Source organism: Poecilia latipinna, unplaced genomic scaffold (assembly GCF_001443285.1).
Source record: "Poecilia latipinna isolate Pla-1442-1.1 unplaced genomic scaffold, P_latipinna-1.0 Scaffold2181, whole genome shotgun sequence".
Taxonomy (NCBI): Eukaryota; Metazoa; Chordata; class Actinopteri; order Cyprinodontiformes; family Poeciliidae; genus Poecilia; species Poecilia latipinna.
In genome coordinates, this window is record NW_015114797.1 from 93,565 (window position 1) to 115,110 (window position 21,546).

General features: G+C 41.0%; 4 protein-coding genes across 4 annotated transcripts in view; 2 read left to right on the forward strand and 2 right to left on the reverse strand.

The window, feature by feature from the left end:
* Positions 1 to 1,185, reverse strand: part of rspry1 (ring finger and SPRY domain containing 1) — a 15,643-nt gene extending 14,458 nt beyond the window's left edge. The window contains exon 1 of the mRNA XM_015017733.1: positions 830 to 1,185. The gene's annotated coding sequence lies outside the window, so the exon portion shown is untranslated. The remainder of the gene's footprint in view (positions 1 to 829) is intronic.
* A 3,404-nt stretch (positions 1,186 to 4,589) lies between these two features.
* Positions 4,590 to 5,981, reverse strand: pierce2 (piercer of microtubule wall 2). Its single transcript, XM_015017724.1, has 2 exons — positions 5,881 to 5,981; positions 4,590 to 5,068 (listed from the first exon to the last, which is right to left on the reverse strand). The coding sequence occupies exon 2, from the start codon at positions 5,055 to 5,057 to the stop codon at positions 4,749 to 4,751; it is 309 nt and encodes a 102-aa protein (XP_014873210.1). The 5' UTR covers positions 5,058 to 5,068; positions 5,881 to 5,981; the 3' UTR covers positions 4,590 to 4,748.
* A 1,084-nt stretch (positions 5,982 to 7,065) lies between these two features.
* Positions 7,066 to 9,784, forward strand: anapc13 (anaphase promoting complex subunit 13). The gene is made up of 2 exons (XM_015017723.1): positions 7,066 to 7,293; positions 9,583 to 9,784. The coding sequence occupies exons 1-2, from the start codon at positions 7,195 to 7,197 to the stop codon at positions 9,706 to 9,708; spliced, it is 225 nt and encodes a 74-aa protein (XP_014873209.1). The 5' UTR covers positions 7,066 to 7,194; the 3' UTR covers positions 9,709 to 9,784.
* Positions 9,785 to 14,285: 4,501 nt separating this feature from the next.
* On the forward strand, positions 14,286 to 16,733 carry LOC106936623 (2-acylglycerol O-acyltransferase 1-like). Its single transcript, XM_015017739.1, has 5 exons — positions 14,286 to 14,430; positions 14,732 to 14,775; positions 14,921 to 15,011; positions 16,185 to 16,293; positions 16,633 to 16,733. Exons 2-5 carry the CDS (start codon positions 14,759 to 14,761, stop codon positions 16,680 to 16,682), a joined length of 267 nt encoding a protein of 88 aa, XP_014873225.1. The 5' UTR covers positions 14,286 to 14,430; positions 14,732 to 14,758; the 3' UTR covers positions 16,683 to 16,733.
* Positions 16,734 to 21,546: the final 4,813 nt, after the last annotated feature.

Here is a 21,546-nt window from a genome sequence, read left to right on the forward strand (position 1 = left end):
GGCCTACCAATTTTAAGTTGAATGTCCATTAGATTTTTCTTAGACACCTGTAAAAATAATTTCTATTCCCATGGCTTTTTTGTTCTCTGGGAAATTATTTTTGACGATAACTCCAGAAACAACCATGAAAATCAAAACATCAACAACAGTGATAGTAATATTAATAATAAAACAATATTCAGTGCAAAGTAGCCTACAAATGCTTTGATGGGGGCGGCAAGGGACCTGGATAACGGATAGGGGGCGCTGGCATAAAAAAAGGTTGAGAAACACTGTGATAGAGCTATAATTTCACTTATAAGAATTACTGTTAATTTACTGGAGGAAAACTGTGGGGCTCTTGTTAACCATGAACAGTGACCAGGGTTTCCCCCAGTGTATTATAAGCCTGGCGGGCCATCAGGCTTTACTTGTGTCCCCACCAGGCTAAGCATTGCTTCTTTTTTTATGTTTGCATTTTTAAGACATTAGAGTTGGCGTTCAGATAATAATCTTCCAATCTTCCAATAACACATACTCATCAAGTGATATTTTCAAATCTCCTGTCAACTTTAGACATAAAACCAGGCAGGCCGCTGAATGAAAGACTGCCCGAGCACTCAACCACCAGGCCTAGCAAGTTTTCTGGGGGAAACCTGGGTGATGTTCGTGAAGTAGCTGATCGGTAAAATTATATTTTATAAATAAACATTAATAAACAAGAGCTTTTCAGCTAGGCTAGCACGACAGCCTCCCAATAAACATTATAAAATAAAAACCAAACCGAATAAACGTCAACTCATCATTTTCACTCTAAAGTTCACCGATTTAAAAATAAAAGTATACTCACAGAGCTGCGGTATGAGCCGGTTTAAAGCGAACTGGATCCAGCACAAAATGGTTAGAAAGCTAGCCTGCTAACTGTTAGCCTAGCTCAACACTCGTCCGGTTTCCCTGTCAGAAAGCAACAGAAACAGCCAGTTGAAGGTGATAATAAACTTTACGGAAGCTCTGCGGGACATTCACACCGGCTGGCTGGAGACTGCAGCACCGAAAGGCTCTGTTAGATCAAATAAACCCCCAGATTCCAGCAGCGGGCAGGCTACACAGCTAGCTGCTCGCTAAGTTCCGCGTAGCGTCGGCAGCTAAAAGGTTGCTCCTCATTTTCTTCTTCTTCTTCTGTTGTGGAGGCGAGGAATGAGGGAGGAGAAAGGCGGACTTCCGCTAGGATCTTTTCACAGTCTCGTTTACGGGGTGCCACTTGCTGACATTTAGTCACAAAAAAATACAGCAATAATTTGGTCTATTTAGCCCGTCATTAAAATATTTTGTTTTTTAAGCTAAATATTTAGTGCTCAATCAAATGGTTAAGTCTGAGCTAACTATGTAGCTTTCAAAAATCAATATTTCGCTCTAAATTAAATATTTATTTTATGAACTAAATATTTTACTTGCTAACTAAATATTTAGCAAGAAAGCCAAATATTTTTGATGTTCCGACGTTCAAACCAATTTGTACATTTGCTAAATATTCGGCTTGTTCCTAAATATTTAGCCATGTTTAGTTTGAAAATTAAATATTTGGTTTGTAAATTCAGTGATTAGTGTGGAAAGTAAATATTTAGTTAAGAGCTAAATATTTAGTTAGAAATAAATAGGTATTTGGAAACCAAATATTTAGCTTTCTAACTAAATATTAAATTTTAAAGCTAAATATTTAGTTTGTAAACTAAATCTTTAAATTGTGACATGTATAAATTATAATTATTTTCAACGGTTTTTACTGTGTTACTCTACAAACGGCTTCCCGTAGTTTTTTGTATGAAGGATCCAACCCGAGGGAGAGAAGCTCTGACTCCCCGGCAGCTGCAAGAAAACATCCAGGTGCATATGGTGAGAGTTCATGCACTAATAAAGACATGACACAACCAGCAGGTGTTACTTTATAATAAAATTTCTCAATACAGGAAACAGGACACACACAAAAAATAAATAAATAAAAATAACATACAGAAGCTGATGTTTATGGAAACCAGCCTGTTCCTGAAACGTAACCCAGTTCAGATAAATCTGATAAAGAACCAGACAGCGCCCCTGGTGGTGGAGGTGGATTCAAACTTACAGAGAAGATGAGGAAGAAGCTAACCAGATCAATTATTCAAATAACTTTATTTGATTATATGATCAGAAAATAAAAACAAATCTCACCGAATTTTAAAACGTGAAAACATTAAAGGAGGGAGGGAGACGGAGTAATTAGCATTTTTAATGTATCTATTGTATTTAAGTTCTTTTACTAGGCCACTTTTAATGCGTGTGGATGTGAATTAATGTGTGAGCAACAGACAATCTTAATTTCCCTATGGGATTAATAAAGTTTTTTTTTTTTACCTTACCTTACCTTAAATGATCTATTGACTGAATTGAATGTCGGGTTTAATAAAACATTTTTAAAAAGCCTGATTTATGGACTCTGAACTCAGCAATCTGAGTTAACAGATATTACTGTAATATTTACAATATTTACATGTGAAGGACAGTTTTCCTGTTCTGATCTGAAGAGTTTGATACTTTGTTTTAAAAAGCTGACTGTACAGAATATACATCTGTAACTCTAAATGCAATAAAAAAGGTAATTATAAGAAAACAGATCAGCTAGCTCATCAGGGTCTGATTGTTCTCCTGTAAACTGAGTTTTTGCTTCATCTTTACAAAATCTTTTGTAACTTTCTCACTCTGATCAGCTGAGTCTATGATGGACTTTCTCAGCTTTTCATCTGACTCAGGGGTTGGAAAGAACCGAAGAGTGCTAGCAGATCAAGAATTGTTTTGCACTAAGACCAGTACAAGAGACATGCCTTTACTCTTCCACCTTTATAAGCAGAACCGGAAAATGTTCCATCTCTCTCAGAGTATAATTCGCCAGAGCTACTGATGATTCTTCCTCCAACTTTTTACGTGTTCATCATCTCTTCCAGCTTCTTTGTCAGAGGTTTGATCATCTCCATGAATCGTTTCCCTGCCCCTGAGCTTCCTGAACCTTTTTCCTCTCCATTTTTATTTTGGTTGCATTTGTTCCAACATCAGAAGCTGCACCTAAAGATCCACCTGCAGCTCCAAGGGTCAAACAGCTGAATGAATGAAGATGCATCCGCTATCAGTTTATTCATCAGCTCACACAGATGAGGTGGAAGCTCTTTGCGCCATCTTCTTCGTGGGTTTAAGGCCATTTCCTGCGGTTGTGTTTTCTTTGAGGGCGTTGGGGTTAGTCTGCGGTTCACCTCACCCCGGCAGAAACAGATGAAATTTGAAGCAACTGAATGAACTGGAGAGTTGGTAACGCTGCGCTGATGGAGGAAGGCCACACTGGGAACCTGTCCACACCTGCAGTTATAGTTGGGATTATGACTTTCTGTCTTGATAAATCAAAGTCCTGCTTTTGAACATTTTTCAGCACTTTCTGACAATTAACTGTCACTCCAGAAATCTGTTTTGTTCACTCAGTTCTAATGAATCTTTTGACACTAGTGGCTTGTATTTAAATACCCCTAAAGCTGCGTCAGGCCTCTGTGTCCAGGTCGCACGCTCCATCCACTACGCCACACGACGTCCTGACTGAAAGACAGTCTTTACCTTTTATCATGAGGAATCTGGGTACCAACATTTCTGGCTCAATATTGTAACTCTTAACTAGAAGATTTCTGGAGAAATGTAAAAGGGGTCTGCCAAAGTGTGCTTGTCAGTCAGAGAAAAAACTTTTGTAACTGCCCAGTGTTCAGGTGAAACCCAGAGTACGTTTACTGCAAGGACACGAAGAAAGAAACCAGAGTGTCCAAGCTGGGTCAGATAACCGAACAGTGTGTTCTCACCATAATACCAGAATGGATCAGCATAGCATGAAGATGCTGGCATCGGCCCCAGATGTAACGTTATCACTGAATGAGCAGCAAGATGAAGACAAAGGTGTGATTATTTCTGAGACATGAACAGTTTCCTGCAGGAGGAGAAGTCGTTCCTGGTGTGAGGGAGCAGAGCAGGTGGTGCAGTCACACGGAGCGCAAGCATGAAGTCACATGTTGATGATCTTGGCTCTAAGGGAAACCCGTATAACCCACAGGGAGTAATGAGGGCCAGGAGATCAAATGAAGCAGAGGAGTACATTTTCACCAAAACTCTGATTCTGAGATTAATTTAACATTTTGACAAGAAAAACCTTGGTTGTTCTCTGTCAAAAAGTTGTAAATTTGCAAGAAAAAAAGTTTTAATTCTCTGATTAACAGTACAAGTAAATAAATGTTAAAAGTGAGACCTTCAGTCAGATTTTAAAATCAGACATTTGCAACACATTTGCATCAGCAGCAACATGGCTGCTGATGCAGCTTCTTCCTCAGGATCATTCTGGATCCTTCAAGGCGTCAGATACAAATATGATGAAAAGTCACATTTCTTCTAATTCTTACTGGATATATGTTTTTGTTGTTTATTTTTCAGGGTGTTTCATAAACATGCAGCCATGTTGGATTTTGATTTAAAACTTCAGATTTTCCCACCTGGAATGCTGTTTTCCAGGGACATTTGTGTTAATCTGCAGAATGAAATCCTCCAATGAGTCAGAGCCAAGCTGGATTCACTTTAATGATTTAATATCTAACTCAGTAATTACATATCAAATGTTGTCACACCAACAAAGCAGCCGCTACTATCTTAAGTTATTGTCAGTGAGGAAGAGGAGCTGCTGCTGTGGCCGAAGGCTGGTCGTCTGAGCATGCTCAGATGGTGTTTCGCAGACACAGCTGGGTTTTATCGAGTGCCGTGTTCATGGAGCAGCCATGAAACATTCCTCCCAGCCGCATCTGGCGGGTGAAGCTCTGGGTCTTGGGGTGGTAGCTGCAGGGGGCGCTCTCAAAGCTGGGAGGAAGCCGGCCGTAGTCGCCTGACGTGGTTCTGTACAGGACGCTCTGGGGATGGATCTTCCCCAGGGTCCCTTCCTTCACCTTCGAGCTGATGATGCAGGAGAAAACTGGGTTTCCAGGGTTGCTGCATGACCTTACATGTTCTGCTTCCTGAGGAAGTGACATCACTGCTGAGCCTGGAAATCATTCACAAACTCTGCTTTAAAACCTTGCCAGTCTCTTTGTTGATCAATTTTTAATCTTCATTTTATTAAACTTTTGGTAAAATGTTCACCCTTTGACCCAAACTATTTTTAGCCCCTTTGGTAGAATAAAAATAATCCAGAAGGAAATATTTTTAAAAGCTTAACTGAACAATCCAGACCTGTACAGCTAGAGGTCTGACTGTTGGCATCTAAATAATAACTAAAGGTGGAGAAAATGTGGGGTGGAGTTTGCATCTCAGAGATATTTGAAGTTTCGGCTTCTAGAAAAGAAAGTTTCTTTAACTGCCAAAAAAACTAAGTGCACCCTTGTTGCTTCCACCAGCTCTGCTGAATCAGTTTTAAGGTTCAGATAGTTGCTATGATGCGAACCGCGGAAACAACGTATTGTTTTTACAACTGATTAGCATCTGAAAATCTCAAGTAATCCCTGAACTTTGACCCCAAATCCCAGGGGAGCTGAAAAGGCTTCGTGGATGCGGAGAGAGAAGGAAGTTCAAATCTCTTCCCTGACTCCAGCGTCTCTCTGCTCGGCTGTCTGACCGTAAATGTTAAGGCGGTGAACATCTCCATCCATTTAACTCAATCAGCAGCAGTACAAAGTTTGTAGATCCTGTTTTGTTACAGATTTTAGATAAAAAGCTTCTATTCCCTTTTTGTCAAAAGCTCTTCAGCGTAAAACAGAGCAGGAAGTGGTGGTAAGCTAACTTCCTGTCGGCCGAAACTGGAACATTTTCCATGATAACTCCAGTAAAAGCCTCCAGTCTAACCAGTTCACCAGTTACCTCTGAGTCCTGTTGGACAGCCGCGTCGTCTGGACTTTGCTTGCGTCTTTCAGTCGCTTGAGAAAGCGAGGCGTCTGGTTTCCATGGAAACAGAAGACAGCTAATCCGGACCATTCTTTTTTTTTTATGTGTATGTTTAATTTAAAGGGTTAGAGATATAATAATAATAATAATAATAATAATAATAATAATAATAATAATAATAATAATAATAATAATGTGTGGAAGCACAATATAATAAAAGTTCTAACGCTCCTAACCCTTAAGAAACAGGAAAGTAAACAGCAAAGGCGCTTAGGTTAAAGTAGAGTTATTGTTTTTACACGTTTCTGATTATTTAAACTAAGTTTTTCAACTGAGGCAATGTAGGTTTTTAAGCCAGCCTCTTTAAGGTTTATTATTCTTTTACTCCATTTTATTTTGTGGACTTAATGTCGAATTGTTAAAGATAAGCAATATTTGCAATTTTGGTGATTCATTGTTCTTTCTAACTTTTTCTGGACTTTTCAAATCCAACCAAAATGTTGCAATATGACAAAATAATGTTCAACATTTCACCCTCACACTGGAGCAGTCGTTGCTGACATTTGGGACCAATATGATCTTTTAGGGCCACGGAGTCGTTTTATGATACAGACACAACCACCAGCAATGTTTGTAACCTACTCAGATGTTTAAAGACCCATTCAATAAATTAGACTATTATTGAAAAGTTCATTTATTTTGGGAACTTGATCACTCAATGAAACACGCAGAAGGACGTTTGAAGGCCTTTATTTGTGATAATTGTGAGGATTTTTCTCTTATCACTGAAACAGTGGTTCTTAACCTGAGTTCGATGAACCCCAGGGGTTCGGTGAGTCCGTCTCAGGGGTTCGGCGGAGGTAAAGACACACTGTGTAAAGTCGTGATGACGCCCCGCTTTGCCATCACTTGCTGCAGAGGATCACGTTACTTTGCTGAGCCAATCAGAGCTGCAGATGAGCACTGATTGAAGGAGCTCCACTCTCAGCATGGATTTGAATTTTTACCAAATTCTGGAGCTTTCGGGGTACTTCTAAATCTGCTCCTTAGTCACATATGAAACTGGTGGGTTCGGTACCTCAAAAAAGGTTAAGAACCACTGCACTAATGAAAACATGACAAGATTTACCCTCCAGACCACAAGGGGCGGTAGAGTTCCAATCAGCAGGCTGACAGCCGCCATTACACCAGACGGAGAAGCTACAGGCTACAGCAGTGAAGCCCCACTGCTCTGTGGGCTTTTAGTGGGACTGTATCGGAACCGGTTCTGGACCCCGTTCTGGACTCGGGATGGACAGTGAGATCCAGCGGGACGGCAGAGTTCTGGACCTGACCGACGACGCGTGGAGGGAGGACCGGCTGCCCTACGAGGACGTTTCCATCCCTCTGGTACGGGCGGCTGGTTCCGGTCCAAAACTACCGAACCCAGGGCGACGCACTGTTATTATTACTAATGGATTAGCAGAACATTATGACCACCTGGTGAATAACACTTCAGGTCCTCTTCAGAGAACAGGTCTTTTGTGAAATTGTGCCCCCCCTGTGTCGGGAGCGCGAACTGCAGCCAGAGAGGATCCGTTCATTTCATCTGATGGATTTCTCGGTAAAACAACCCATATAATCATGTCAAGGTTGTAACTTTCAGTTTAATCGGCAGCTAACAAAATTATAAAATAAATAAACTAGGTCTTGCGTGGAGGTCTTCTTGCACCGTTTTGTTTTGTTTTTAATCGGTCTTTTTCCAGCTTTTTCACTTAAACCTGACAATTTAAAAGTTAGTCACCAAACACAGGTTTCCAGCACGTTGTGTTTTTATTGCTGATATAAAAGGAAGGAAGCTGCCACAAAAAGATGAGTGCAGAGTTTCTGGAAAATCCCGTTGTAATGTAAAATGTGATAGATTGCTGGATAAAATAAATTTCTAGGTGTTAATCTTTGGTGGCTCAATGATATTATCACACATAACAATAATTGAGAATTTGAAAGCATTTGTTCTCTATTTGCTGACGTTATGAGGAGGGAACCAAATACTTCAGCTGCCTGAAACAATCCGTTCCCCTCCAAAGAGCGTTGAACCGGGGAACAGGTTATTTCAGGCAGCTGAAATATTTGGTTCCTTCCTCATAACTCTGGCAAATAGAGAACAAATGTTTTCACATTCTCAATGGTCGTTATGCGTGATAGTTTGATTGAGCCACCAAAAATTAACAACTAGAAATTTCTTTTATCTACTAATCTATTATATTTTACATGAGAGTGCGATTTTACACCCTCATCTTTTCAGAAAGTCCAACCTTAATGCCCTGCTATCAGCAGCTTCCATCCTCTGATATCAGCAATGAAATATCATAAATACACACAATGTGTTGGAAAATTGTGTTTGGTGACTGACTTCATTTGTCAGACTGGAGTGACTGAAGTTGGAAACAGAACGATTCTCTTGGTGATTAAAAAACAAAACGATGTAAGAAGACCTCGTTTATTTATTTTATAATTTTGTTAGCTGCCGATTAAACTGAAAGTTCCAACCTTGACATGATTATAATGCTTTATCGAGAAATCGATCAGAAGAAATGAACGGATCCTCTCTGGCTGCAGTTTGCACTGCCGGCACAGGGGGCAGAGGTCTGTCCAGGTCAGAGAGGTCAGGGGTCATCTGGTCATCCTGATCAGATTTAGAAGTACTTTATTGATCACCAATTTGTTGATAGTTACTGGATTCTTCTCATCCAACAGAATGAAAATTTGTAAAAATGAAAGATGATGGAAAAGAATGATTAGTGGAGGGAAAGTTTGGGTGAATCAATGTTATCACAATATTTAATAATAATAATAATAATATCAGGTTTTCCTAATAGTGTGCGGTTCTGCAGATTGTACTTTTTCCTTTCATGATGAAGTGTTGCTGCTCGTGCTCCAGAGTCGAAACAAACATGGTTTAACCAAAAATTCACCCAACGCAGAATCACTCCTGCAGTTTTTGTTAAAGTTTCATAAGTTTTTTTATTCAAAGAAGCTGATTTGGAAAACAATTATTTTGCTTGATTTTGTTGTTATTTCTATGAATTATTGTAATTTTGTTCTTAAAATTTCCTCTTACCTTTATATTTCTGTATGTCTGATTATGTAATTTTTAAATATTAACTGATTGATAATTTGATCAATTTATCAGTACTTGAGTAATACTTTTCACCAAATACTTTTCTACTCACTTGAGTAATTTCTTGGATGCCTATTTTGTAATTTTACTGGAGTAAATATGCTGAAGTTCTTTACTCGAGTCCAGTTGTTGCTCCTCTGGTAAATAGAAACAATTTATGTGATTCTAACCTGAAACCAGAAGTCTGACGTCAGACCAGGTGAGAAAAGGTGGGCATGTTTTTATTGGGTGTATGTAAACTTGTGGTTCAGCTGTAAATTTTGCCTCTGGTTCTGCAAATGTTGTTAATCTGCAAAATATTAAAACCAGTTTCTATCAGTTAGATATCCAAGACACTTGAGATAAAGTTAGACGCCCCTAAAGCTTTTAGGGGCGTCCCGATTCTGATCCGATTCTGATCCAGAAAGCCTACACTCTCATCTATCAGGATATTTTGTTTCTCCACAGTTATAATACTACTGATAGTAATAATAATATATGATATTTTTACTCCCTCTGATCGGCGGTTTGTGTCGCAGAGCGAGCTGCCGGAGGCCGAGCAGGACAACGGCGGATCCACAGAGTCGGTGAAAGAGCAGGAGATGAAGTGGACCGACCTGGCCCTGCAGAGCCTGCATGAAAACACACCGAGTTCTGGAAGCTGAGGAGCCGTCCAGAACTGGGCCGGGTTCATCTGCTTGCTTTGTAACAACTAATAAATCTAGATGTTGTGCACAGTTAGCTTCATGTCTTTCCTGGTTCTAACCACCAGGGGTCACTGTCCAGCAGAAAGGCAAACAGTCTGGTCCAGTGTTTCTCAACCATTTTTGGGCCAGCGACCCCCCAGCCTTTATTCAGGTCCCTCACCAAAGAATTTGTAGGCCACTGACTATTATTTCATTATTAATATTACTATAACTATTGTAGATGTTTTGATTTTTATGCTTGTTTCTGTATTTATCATCAAAATAATAATAACAAAAAACCCATGGGAATAGAAATAATTTTCACAGGCGTCTACGAAAAATGCAATGAACATTCAACTTAAAATCAGTAGGCCTAACAGCAGCCAATCAGAGTGGAAAAAATATTCTTGTTCTTTGACATTTTCTAGTTGTTAAATTTTTCACAAAATTATAAAAGATGAACATGCCAGTTTAAACTTTGATCTATTTGCAAACCGACTGAGCTCTGCAGCATTAAAACATGGATAGAACTGGAACTATATTAATCATAGCTCTTCTTCTCTTCAGTGTTTCTGTCGGTTTCTGGTGGTGCAGCTCTGTGCTGCCTTCAGGAGAATGGGACATCGGAGTATCATCCATAAAATTTCACCCACATGGCATTTATTGTGCAAACCAGAGCTTTCAGCTTACAGCTCCGGTGTTTAAATGAACGCCCTCTGTTGTGGTGCCACCATGGAGGGATTTCTTTACTTAAATGGGTTCATTTTTCTGAGGGATACTCAGTGAGGAGATTCCTCAGCTAAATAATCTGTTTCCTGATGGGTCTCTTATTTTAGGCCAACTGAATATTCAAAGTCCCCTCAATGGTAAAATGTTTTAATTCTGGACTTCAGAGAACCTCAGGAGAACCATGACCCGGACCAGAACCTAAGGCCGACCCAGCAGAACCACAGCAGGTCCACAAGAACCAGAACTGAGTGACTGAGGCTCAAGAATAGCATTTTATTTTACAGAAAGACTTGTGGGGTGTCCCGTCAGTCTCCTCTTGATGTTGCAGACTTTGGCTGAACAGCAACGTTTTCTTACAACTAAAGCCCAAGTCGAAACGACCAACCAGCGAGGAAATGTTGGCCCGATCGCAGTGAAACCCCGTTGACCAGAACCCGTTTACAGGTTCTGGTCAACACTCTCTCCTCAAAGTCTGTGTCATCACATGCCTGTCTTCCCGATGTGGGCCTGCTCAGGTCACATTGACGGTATGTCTGCTGACGCATCTGGAGTCCAGAAATGAAACCTGCTTTTTGAACTCAGTTTCTTTTCTGGGCCGGTTCTCTTGCACTTTACCAGAACCGTCCTCATGTGATCACACACTACAGGCTGAAAAAAGTTTATGAACTGAAACCAGAAATGGAAGAATCTGATTTTCCTCACGTTTCAGATAAAACCAAAATCCTGGCATGAAACTGTATCCGGATGGGTCCAGTTTATGAACAGTCCAGAACTTTCCAGAACTTCCTGGGTTTCGTGCTTTTTCAGGTTTGTCATTTCTCTGCTTTTGTGCTTAGTCACGGTTCAATGACTCAGCTTTTTTCTGGCAAACAAACACGACCTGGAATCACCCAAACTGGGAGCAGTAAGGGATCCGGCGGCCCAGTGGCGGGTGCAAAACCAGGCACTGGTGCGTTCAGGGGCATGACGGGGCGTGGGAACTCTGACAACCTGTGAAAGGACGGAAAGTTGAAACTAAAGAAATATGAGATAAATATATGGAAACAATGAAAAACATGCTCAGTCACACCTTCTAGAAAACTAGAGATTTGTTTATTTAAAATATTTTTGTATTTGGAAGGCAGAAAGATACCTTTTTTAAAGTATAAACTGTTTGGTTACAAACAACAAATATATTTACTGTAAAAAATACATTTAGACAGAATAATAAGACGTGCACTGATTTGAATGATTGTGTTGAACAGTGGAGTGGATTCCCACGTCTCCTTTGCGCTCGGCGCTTTCTGGTGGTTCTGTTTCCCACAACACCCGGTCCGTAAAAGCAGCACTAAACAATGGGCTGTTTGCAGCCGAGACAGATGGTGCTGGTCCGCGCCGTGTGCAAAGACGCAAACACACGATGACTCGCATATCAGGCTCGTTTTGAATAATATATTAACTTTATATGAGATTTAAAAACCTCCGATGGACAGGCGACCTGTCCAGGTGACCCCGCCTTTCGCCCGCTGACCCCTGGAAGCAGTACATGGTGACCCCGCTAGGGGTCAGGGAGAGGGGTGATGGATGATGGAGATTTTAAACATCTTTATTAAAATAAACATGTTTTCATTCAATTTTACAAATAAAAAGTTTAAATTGGAGGAAAAGACAAAAAGATTTATTAAATTATTAATCAATTCAAATGAAATATCTGAAGAGTTTTATTAATGTTCACAATAAAGCAATAGGAAACTCTTCATAGAGATGCATATTGGGACGTCAACAGTTCCAAAAGCCTCCAGATGTTTTTGTTGTTTTCACAGTAAAAAATAAATAAATAAATAAAAACAATAATAATAATAATAATAATAATNGATTAAAGTTATGCAGTATAATGACTGTCATTCCAGGATGAACACTCACTTTAGCATTTGCCTCACAACTAGCAAGCTACATACTCTGGTAGCACAGACAGGCTAACAGATTCTGATATATCTTATTAGTCAAAAGACATTTGATTATTGGTCAAAATGCATTGATATAAATTAACTGGTAATTTAACTGGTTTTACTTCTTTCTAAAACCAAAGTAGAAAACAGCTCATAAAATAGGACTCGGCAGTTTTAAACCCAATACAGCAGTTTGACAAACAAAAATAAAATCTAAACAAGTTTTGTTCTTCTTTAACAACTCTCTACATCAGTGCAACAGTTTGATCTATACAAAATAAATAAAAATTATACTTTTCACGTCTAACAGACCCTTAGCTCCTCACTGTTAACTCAGTCTCACTTTCCAGCCCTGCATTCAGTAACTTACCAAAGATCCATGAAAAACACTGAGGCAAAAAGACTAAATGTTTTTTTTCCCTGTCATTTTCAGCCGCAAACATTTAACTAAAATATCTACAGATATGCGTTTCTGTCTCTGCCTCCCTCTGACTCTCTGGAGCCTGATGTTCCTGCATGGATTCATGGATTTACATGAATCCATGCAGGAATGTACAGTGTCAGAATGTGAACTAAATATAAAAAGTATGTTTTTATCATACAGAAGGAGAATTTAAACAACTTAATTTTCAGATGTATACATTATTATACATCTCAACTCTACTGTGTAGCAAAAATTTTCACTAATTTATTTTTTAAACCTCTCCTCAAGCACTTTTTTTATTGTCGCCTGTAATTAATATAATTTTTAATATAATTAATATAATTTTTCATATCTTTACACTCTGAAACTCCACCTGGCTCTCTTATGTCTTCCCTGACCTGCTCCTCTCATAATAAAATAGTTTAGCTTATTTAAAAATTAAAAACAGTTAATACATATTTCAGTAAACTAAATGAAGACCTCACCAGAGCTTCTTCACCTTTCAACATCATTCTAGCACTGCTGTTCTCCTAAATATATAATATAATATAATATAATATAATATAATATAATATAATATATAAATACATGTTAAGTGGTCGAGTGATCAGATGTTGTTCACTTTAAATAATAAAAAGGCTAATTTCGCTGCTGTTTCAGTCTCAGTCTAAATCATTATGGCTAGACTAGCTAACTTTTAAACAAAGTTAGCAGTAAAATTTTGGACATGTGACTATCCCAGAATTAAAACAGCTTAACCAAAAAGATTTAGTTCTATATATGAAAGTAAACTGACAACAAGATGTTATAAACGAGCGATATTCATAGCAACATTCCTGACAGACAGTTTACCTCCTTCAAACGGAGTTTCTCTGCTGCTGCCTTTACTCTGAGCCGTTCAGAGGGGGGAGGGGCAGGAAGCGCTCTGCTGAATGCGCCTTCAAAATAAAAGCACGCGAGTGGAAGATTTATAATTCTTCGCAACAGCGGTGAAATTATTGGGGGGACGAATGTGACTCTCTCCAATATTGGGGGGACATGTCTCCCCCGTCCCCCACGCTTCCTACGCCTATGTAAACAAGTTTTGTTATTTAAATGCTAATGTTTCTTCAATGTTTTTTTTTAGTGGGGGACAATTTTAGACTTTTCATAGATTGGATCGGTCCGGACCCCCTGATACCCTGGGATTTCCGCCTATGGCTGTCGCCTCAGTAAACTGGTAGCTGGTTCCACTGGAGAGCAGATCTGCCTCCCATTCTGCTGCTAGAACCTCCAGAACCTGCAGGGTGGTACCAAAGGGTTCTGGTCGGACCGTTTGGACCAATCAGGTCTCTGATGGATGATGGTGTCTAGAAGCTCTGCCTCCCATTCTGGTCCTGGACCAATCAGAACCTCTGGACAGTTTCAGTTCTCCACATGGAAAGGAACTGGGTGAGCTTGATGTTCTGAACAGAACCTTGGTTCTGACCGGTGTCCCTCTGTCCTCCAGGTCTGGTGTCCAGCAGCAAGTCCAGCCTGTCCCACCTGCTCAGCTGTCGTGAAGGAGGAAACGTGGCGGTCATCGCCGTGGGCGGAGCTCCAGAAGCTCTGGACGCTCGGCCCGGAGCGCTGACTCTGCAGGTAGGTGCCGTGGTGAGGCAGAGGTCAGAGGTCAGAACCCAGAGGTCAGACATCGGGTCAGAGGTCAGAACCCAGAGGTCAGACATCAGGTCAGAGGTGAGGCTCAGCCAGGTTCTGGTGGTAGACCCAACTTGGACAAACATCTCTGATCTGGTTCCTGTCTTTCTGAGGGTCTGAGAGGTTGCAAGTTCAACTCCTGATCAGAACTGAAACAGAACTCAAAATTGGACCAGAACCTGAGTTTGATCCAGATGGTTCTGTTGGCAGTTGGTCACTGACTGACCCTCGTTTCTGTTTCCAGGTGAAGAACAGGAAGGGCTTCATCAAGATGGCTCTGAAACACGGGTAGGCGGGGCCTGATTGCTGGGCGGGGCTTCACCGATGGGTGGGGCCTGATAAGTGGGCGGGGCTTCAGGATCAGAAACCCAGTTGTTTTTATTGTTCATGCTTGTGTGTGTGTGTGTGTGTGTGTGTGTGTGTGTTTATGCAGAGCTCAGCTGGTTCCTGTCTTTTCGTTTGGAGAAAACGAATTATTTGACCAGATGGAAAACCCAACTGGATCTCCTTTGAGGAGGCTGCAGGTCACACACACTGATACACACCACTCACATCTCCAGTTCTCTGATTTTCTACATTTTGTCTCCAAACAAACTTTAGTTTTTAAATATTTTCCTGATTTTAATCTTTTTGCCTCCAGGCGATTCGGACCGTTTTTAGGAGGATTCACTCCCCTCATGATGCTGCGTTCATGAACTGTGAAACGTTTGGAAAACTGCAGATTTGAAGTTGATTTAACAGTTTTAGTAGAAATTCATAACCAGATGTTTCTGGTCGGATCCTGTCAGCTTCTATTTGAAATAAATCTATGCGTGAAAAGCGTCTCCAGATCCCAGCGCTGGGATTTCCTGCAACCGTAAACTCACCACAGCTGTTTCTGTTCAGCATCGTCTGGTTCTGATTTTTGTTGGTTTATTGGTCAGGAACAGAACCAGTTGCTGCTGGAGCTTCTGGACCCAGATGGATCAGAACCAGACTGATCCAGGAGGTTTTCCTCCTGGCTGAACTTTCACCAGAACTGGATCTCGTCTGGTTCTGGTTCAGACCGGCTGTTGATGCTTCGGTTCTAGATTAAACTGGTGGTACCGGGTCGGTCCAGTAACTTCAGTGTTGATGCATCTGATGCTCTGCAGATCATCTTCATGTCCAACATCATAAAAACATCAAATCAGTCAAACTGGCTTTTTCTCACCAGTTGATCCTCGTCTGACCTTTGGCCTGAGATTCATTTATCAGCAAAAAGTGACTCCTAGTGGCCACTGCATGTTACTGCAAGGAACAACAAAAATGTCTGAACATCGTTAATGGGTTTAACTGACATTTGTCCACAGCTCATTTCCACCTGAGCTGTGGATCTGCAGCTCCTCCAGAGTCACAATGGTCCTGGTCAACGCTCTGCTGTTAGTCCAGCTGGACGTCCATGTCCTGGTAGACATGGACGTCTGCAGGTGGTCCAATCTGGCATCATGTTTCATGACCCTGTTTGTTCTCTACAGAACCTCTGAGTCCAGAACCAGAACCTCTGGACTCGGGTTCTGGTAGCAGAGCTGGACAGGTTTTACCTTCAGGTACCAGAGTAGAGGGGTGGAGTCAGGTGTTGGTCTGGAGACAAAATGTGGACGACCTCAGAGTCCGAATGCTTGTCACAGCACCGTGTCGGCCATGTTTAATATTATGGGATGTTGTTGTGTCAGCAGAACCGGCTGCAAAGCATTATGGGAATAGCGATGCCTCTGTTCCACGCCAGAGGAGTTTTCCAGTACAGCTTCGGCCTGATTCCCTACAGGAAGCCCGTTCACACCGTGGGTAAGTTCTGCTGCCTCCATGTTGGACCATCAGAACCTCTGACAGAACCAGGAGGTCCAGAATAGAGCCAGACTGCCTCCCAGTTTAGAACCAGTGAAGGTCCAACCACAGAATGTTTCCATGTTCAGGTTTGGATCTTATGGAGCAGAAACAGAACCAGGGAACAGAACCATTCAGCGGTTCTGTTCCCTGTTCTGTTCAGCACCAGTAGAATAATCCTGATGGACTGAACCGGGTTCTAGTATCGGGTCACATTAGAGGTTCTGATCTGATCTTTAATCTGTCTGGTTATAAACTGGATTTAAATCCAGTTCTAATTTATTCACTGCGATGGATTAGTGACCCGTCCAGGTGACCCCGACCTCCAGGTGACCCCGACCTCCAGGTGACCCCACGTCCAGGTGACCCTAACCCTATTTGTCATAGATTTTGGTTGGTCACCATGACGATGTGCCTCCTGAAGCATCTCTAAAACGGGACTGATTGTTTTATAAAGTCTATAGGGACCATCAGGTCCAGGTTTCCTCCATGTCTCCATTCGGTTAATATTCCTCTCCAGCTTCTGTAATTTCAGCCTCCAGTTGTTTTCTATAACCTTCATCTATGGAGGGAATATTTAACTTATTTAGAAATGAGTCGTGTTCCTGGATATCAGAGGCGACCTGAGAATCTAACAGCCTTTCATAAAGTTTCCCCTTTACTATTAATAATAGAGGTTATTTTTTTTGCACTTCCAATTGTTTTGTCAGGAGTTTCCCATTTTTCTCCATGTTCATAGAAAGATTGATTTAATCTTAAACTGTCTGCAGATTCTTCTTCATATTGTATTTTTAATAACATCAATTCCTTCTGTTTCTGTTATTTCTAAAAACTTGTAGTTCTAATGATTTAGTCTTAGATTCTGGTTGCTCTCTAGATTTTGATGAGGTGTAACTGATTATATAACTCCTGCTTTGAAAGCGTCTCATTTTCTACAGGCTGAAGTTTGAATGATGTTGATACTGAAATATTCGTCTCTTTTCTCCAACATATTGAAGGAATTTCTCACCTTTCAGCCATTTCTGGTGTAAACAGCATTTAGGAGGGTCAGGCTGTTAGAATATATGAAACTACAGGGAGCGTGATCTGATAGTAGAACGCTATCAGAACAACAATCAGTTATATTGAGAGTAATTCTGTTGGAATCAATAAATAATTTATGCAGAGTTTGTTCTAAATGTCCCTGAATGGCATCAGTAGATTGTTTCACTAGGTTTTAAATGTCTCCAGATGTAATTCTTTCGGAAAATCACGTTTCACTACTTGTGGTGTGTTTGGTCAGATCCTGATCCCAGTCCAGACTGGGCCCAGAACTCGGTTCCAGGCCCAGAACTCGGTTCCAGGTCCAGAACTCGGTTCCAGGCCCAGAACTCGGTTCCAGGTCCAGAACTCGGTTCCAGTCGCCTTATAATGTATTTTCCTGTCAGCGTTGAAAGGGAAAGACAGAAGTTGGTATAGAAAAGATCATCGTCAGATTTGGACCATAAACATTCACTAAGTTCAGAGTTTCTTGTAGGATCCTAATGATCAGATTTCTCTCCCCAATTTATCTTTAATAACATTGTTGACCTGGAAAGGAACAGATTTATGAATTGGGGTCATTACTCCGCAGCTCCTAATGAAAGTGGAGCTGCTTATATTTCCCCCTGCCACCTCTTACATAATTTTATATTTTCTTCCTCCAAGAGAGGGTTTCTTATAAAACTACTATTTGAGTTAAATCTTTCAGTTTGTTCATGACTTGTTTGATTTTTTTTCTTTTTATGTAAACCTCTACAGTTCCAGGATGTGAATTTAGTTTCTGTTCTTTGCATCATGTCAGCTTAAAAACACTGATGCAAATGTGCAGAGTTAATGTGCACATTTGCACATTAACAAAATAACTGAACAGTTAACATACATCCATAAACCCTGAACTGCTGGAACAAACAAAACCCAACCAAACGGTCAGAATATGCTGCTTCCAACCACTGACATGAAGATCGTTATGATCAATTCTCTCGGTTCTTAACCTTCACCAACAAGTAAACATAAATATCTACTGTACCCGACACCTGCTGCGTTTCCAACAGTATTTATCCCTGTACGTTTGATTTGATCTTTAGTATGTATAACAGAGGCTTCATAATAGAATAATGAAGCTAGAAATACAAGCTATGAATAATAAATAGTGCAACTTCATGCTGTAGATTGTGAACATAACGACGATCTAACAGAATATATTTAGCAAAGAGAAGCACCATCGTTGCATAGCATCAGAATTTAATCCATTCAGTCTGTTATCTGTTCATCTGATCGATGAACGTTTGGACCTCGGCTGGAGAGTTGAGCCTGAAAGTTTTAGTATGTTGGCACCAGTTCAGCTGGAGGGATGATGCCGTAACTCAGCCCGCCGAGGGGCTTGTGGACTTCATCTTACTGCTTGTGCATCTCTGTAGCGACGTTGTTGTAGAGTCTCACCCGCTGGTTCTTATAGAGGATATCCATTTTTACTTGCTCTGAACATCCTTTTGTTTATAGTTGAGCATAGTTACGGTTCTTGGGGGTGTTTCTGTTTCTTTTCGGGCCGATGCGGTTTGCTCTTTGGAGAATCAGCAGGTTTCTCAGGCCAGGCAACTTCAACACTTCTGGTAACCAGCTTTCCAAAAGTCCATGGGAGCCTCTGCTCCTTCGGGGAGATTCACCAATCTGAGGTTGTTGAACCAAGATCTCATTTTTATGTCAACCACTTTTTCCTCCATTAGCTTCTTAGTTTCCTCCAAGCTCTTAACTTTAATTAGTGACATTTACTTGTTTTCCATTGTGGACAAACGTTCCTCTGCATGCGTCAAACGCTTCACACTCACCCACTTCTTTCCTCACTGCTTCTATGGCTGCCATAACCCCATCAAACCTTCCAGAAAACTCAGACTTTAGGCTCTTTATTGCTCCAAGTGTATCTGCTTTGTCGCCGAATGAGTTATTCATTTTGCCACCGTTAGCTGCTAGCTGTTAGCTGCTAGCCATTAGCTGCTAGCTCTTCATCGGCTCCCTTGCTGCTGCTTGGCTCTTTGCTAACTTTCTTGCTAGCCTCGTTTGTGCTGTGCTCCACATTTTCTGGTCTGTAGTCCGTCAGCTTGGATTGCGTAGTTATTCTTGGCTTATCTTTGCTTGGCCTTCCAGGGTTTGGCAAAGTTTCACCCAAATCAAACTCTGCTACCGTTGTTGTAGCGTTCAGGAGTTTTTAAAAGGGAATTTACAGGATTCTTGTCAGGAGCTGTGTCGAACACGACCTTCTACCTTGCAGTCATACCTGGAAGTCCAGAATTACAGTGGGGCAAAAAAGTATTTAGTCAGCCACCAATTGTGCAAGTTCTCCCTCTTAAAAAGGTGAGAGAGGCCTGTAATTTTCATCATAGATATACCTCGACTATGATAGACAAATGGAGGAAAAAAATCCAGAAAATCAAACTGTCTGATTTTTAAAGAATTTATTTGCAAAATATGGTGGAAAATAAGTATTTGGTCAACAACTAAAGTTCATCTCAATACTTTATGTACCCTTTGTTGGCAATGACAGAGATCAAATGTTTTCTGTAAGTCTTCACAAGGTTTTCACACTGTTGCTGGTATTTTGGCCCATTCCTCCATGCAGATCTTCTCTAGAGCTGTGATGTTTTGGGGCTGTCGCTGGGCAACACGGACTTTCAACTCCCTCCAAAGATTTTCTATGGGGTTGAGATCTGGAGACTGGTTAGGCCACTCCAGGACCTTGAAATGCTTCTTACGAAGCCACTCCTTCGTTACCTGGGCGGTGTGTTTGGGATCATTGTCATGCTCAAAGACCCAGCCACGTTTCATCTTCAATGCCCTTGCTGATGGAAGGAGGTTTTCACTCAAAATTTGACAATACATGGCCCCATTCATTCTTTCCTTTACACCAGGGACCAGTCGTCCTGGTCCCTTAGCAGAAATACAGCCCCAAAGCATGATGTTTCCACCCCCATGCTTCACAGTAGGTATGGTGTTCTTTGGATGCAACTCAGCATTCTTTCTCCTCCAAACACGACGAGTAGAGTTTTGACCAAAAAGTTCCATTTTGGTTTCATCTGACCATATGATGTTCTCCCAGTCATCTTCTGGATCTAGCAAACTTGAGACGGGCCTTGACATGTACTGGCTTAAGCAGGGGGACACGTCTGGCACTGCAGGATTTGAGTCCCTAGCGGCGTAGTGTGTTACTGATGGTAGCCTTTGTTACTTTGGTCCCAGCTCTCTGCAGGTCATTCACTAGGTTCCCCCGTGTGGTTCTGGGATTTTTGCTCACCGTTCTTGTGATCATTTTGACCCCACGGGGTGAGATCTTGCGTGGAGCCCCAGATCGAGGGAGATTATCAGTGGTCTTGTATGTGTTCCATTTTCTAATAATTGATCCCACAGTTGATTTCTTCACACCAAGCTGTTTACCTATTGCAGATTCAGTCTTCCCAGCCTGGTGCAGGTCTATAATTTTGTTTCGGGTGTCCTTTGACAGCTCTCTAGTTTTCGTCATGTTTGAGTTTAGAGTGTGACTGGTTGAGGTTGTGGACAGGTGTCTTTTATTCTGACAACGAGTTCAAACAGGTGCCATTAATACAGGTAACGAGTGGAGGACAGAGGAGCCTCTTACACAAGAAGTTACAGGTCTGTGAGAGCCAGAAATCTTGCTTGTTTGTAGCTGACCAAATACTTATTTTCCACCATATTTTGCAAATAAATTCTTTAAATCTCAGACAATGTGATTTTCTGGATTTTTTTTTTCTCCTTTTGTCTCTCATAGTTGAGGTATATCTATGATGAAAATTACAGGCCTCTCTCATCTTAAGTGGGAGAACTTGCACAATTGGTGGCTGACTAAATACTTTTTTACCCCACTGTATATTTAAAGTGTGTTTTTGTTAAATTGTGACAGTCTCATAAGCGTTATGTGCTTCAGTCTGTAGTCCAGATGGTCAGTCCTCCCCTGGACAGTTCAGTCTGAACTTTGTTTTTTCTTCTGTTCAGATTGTTAACCAGCCACACATGTAAATGAAGTGGCTCCAAATTACATTCACTTCATATTTTTACCTGCATTTGGCCAGTGGGGGGCGCTAATTTCCATCCCTGTCTTAATGTAATATTTTTAGATTCATAAGTGACTGACAAAATGTCTATTATGTATAAATTGGTCAAATGGCTCAACTTCACCCAAACCAT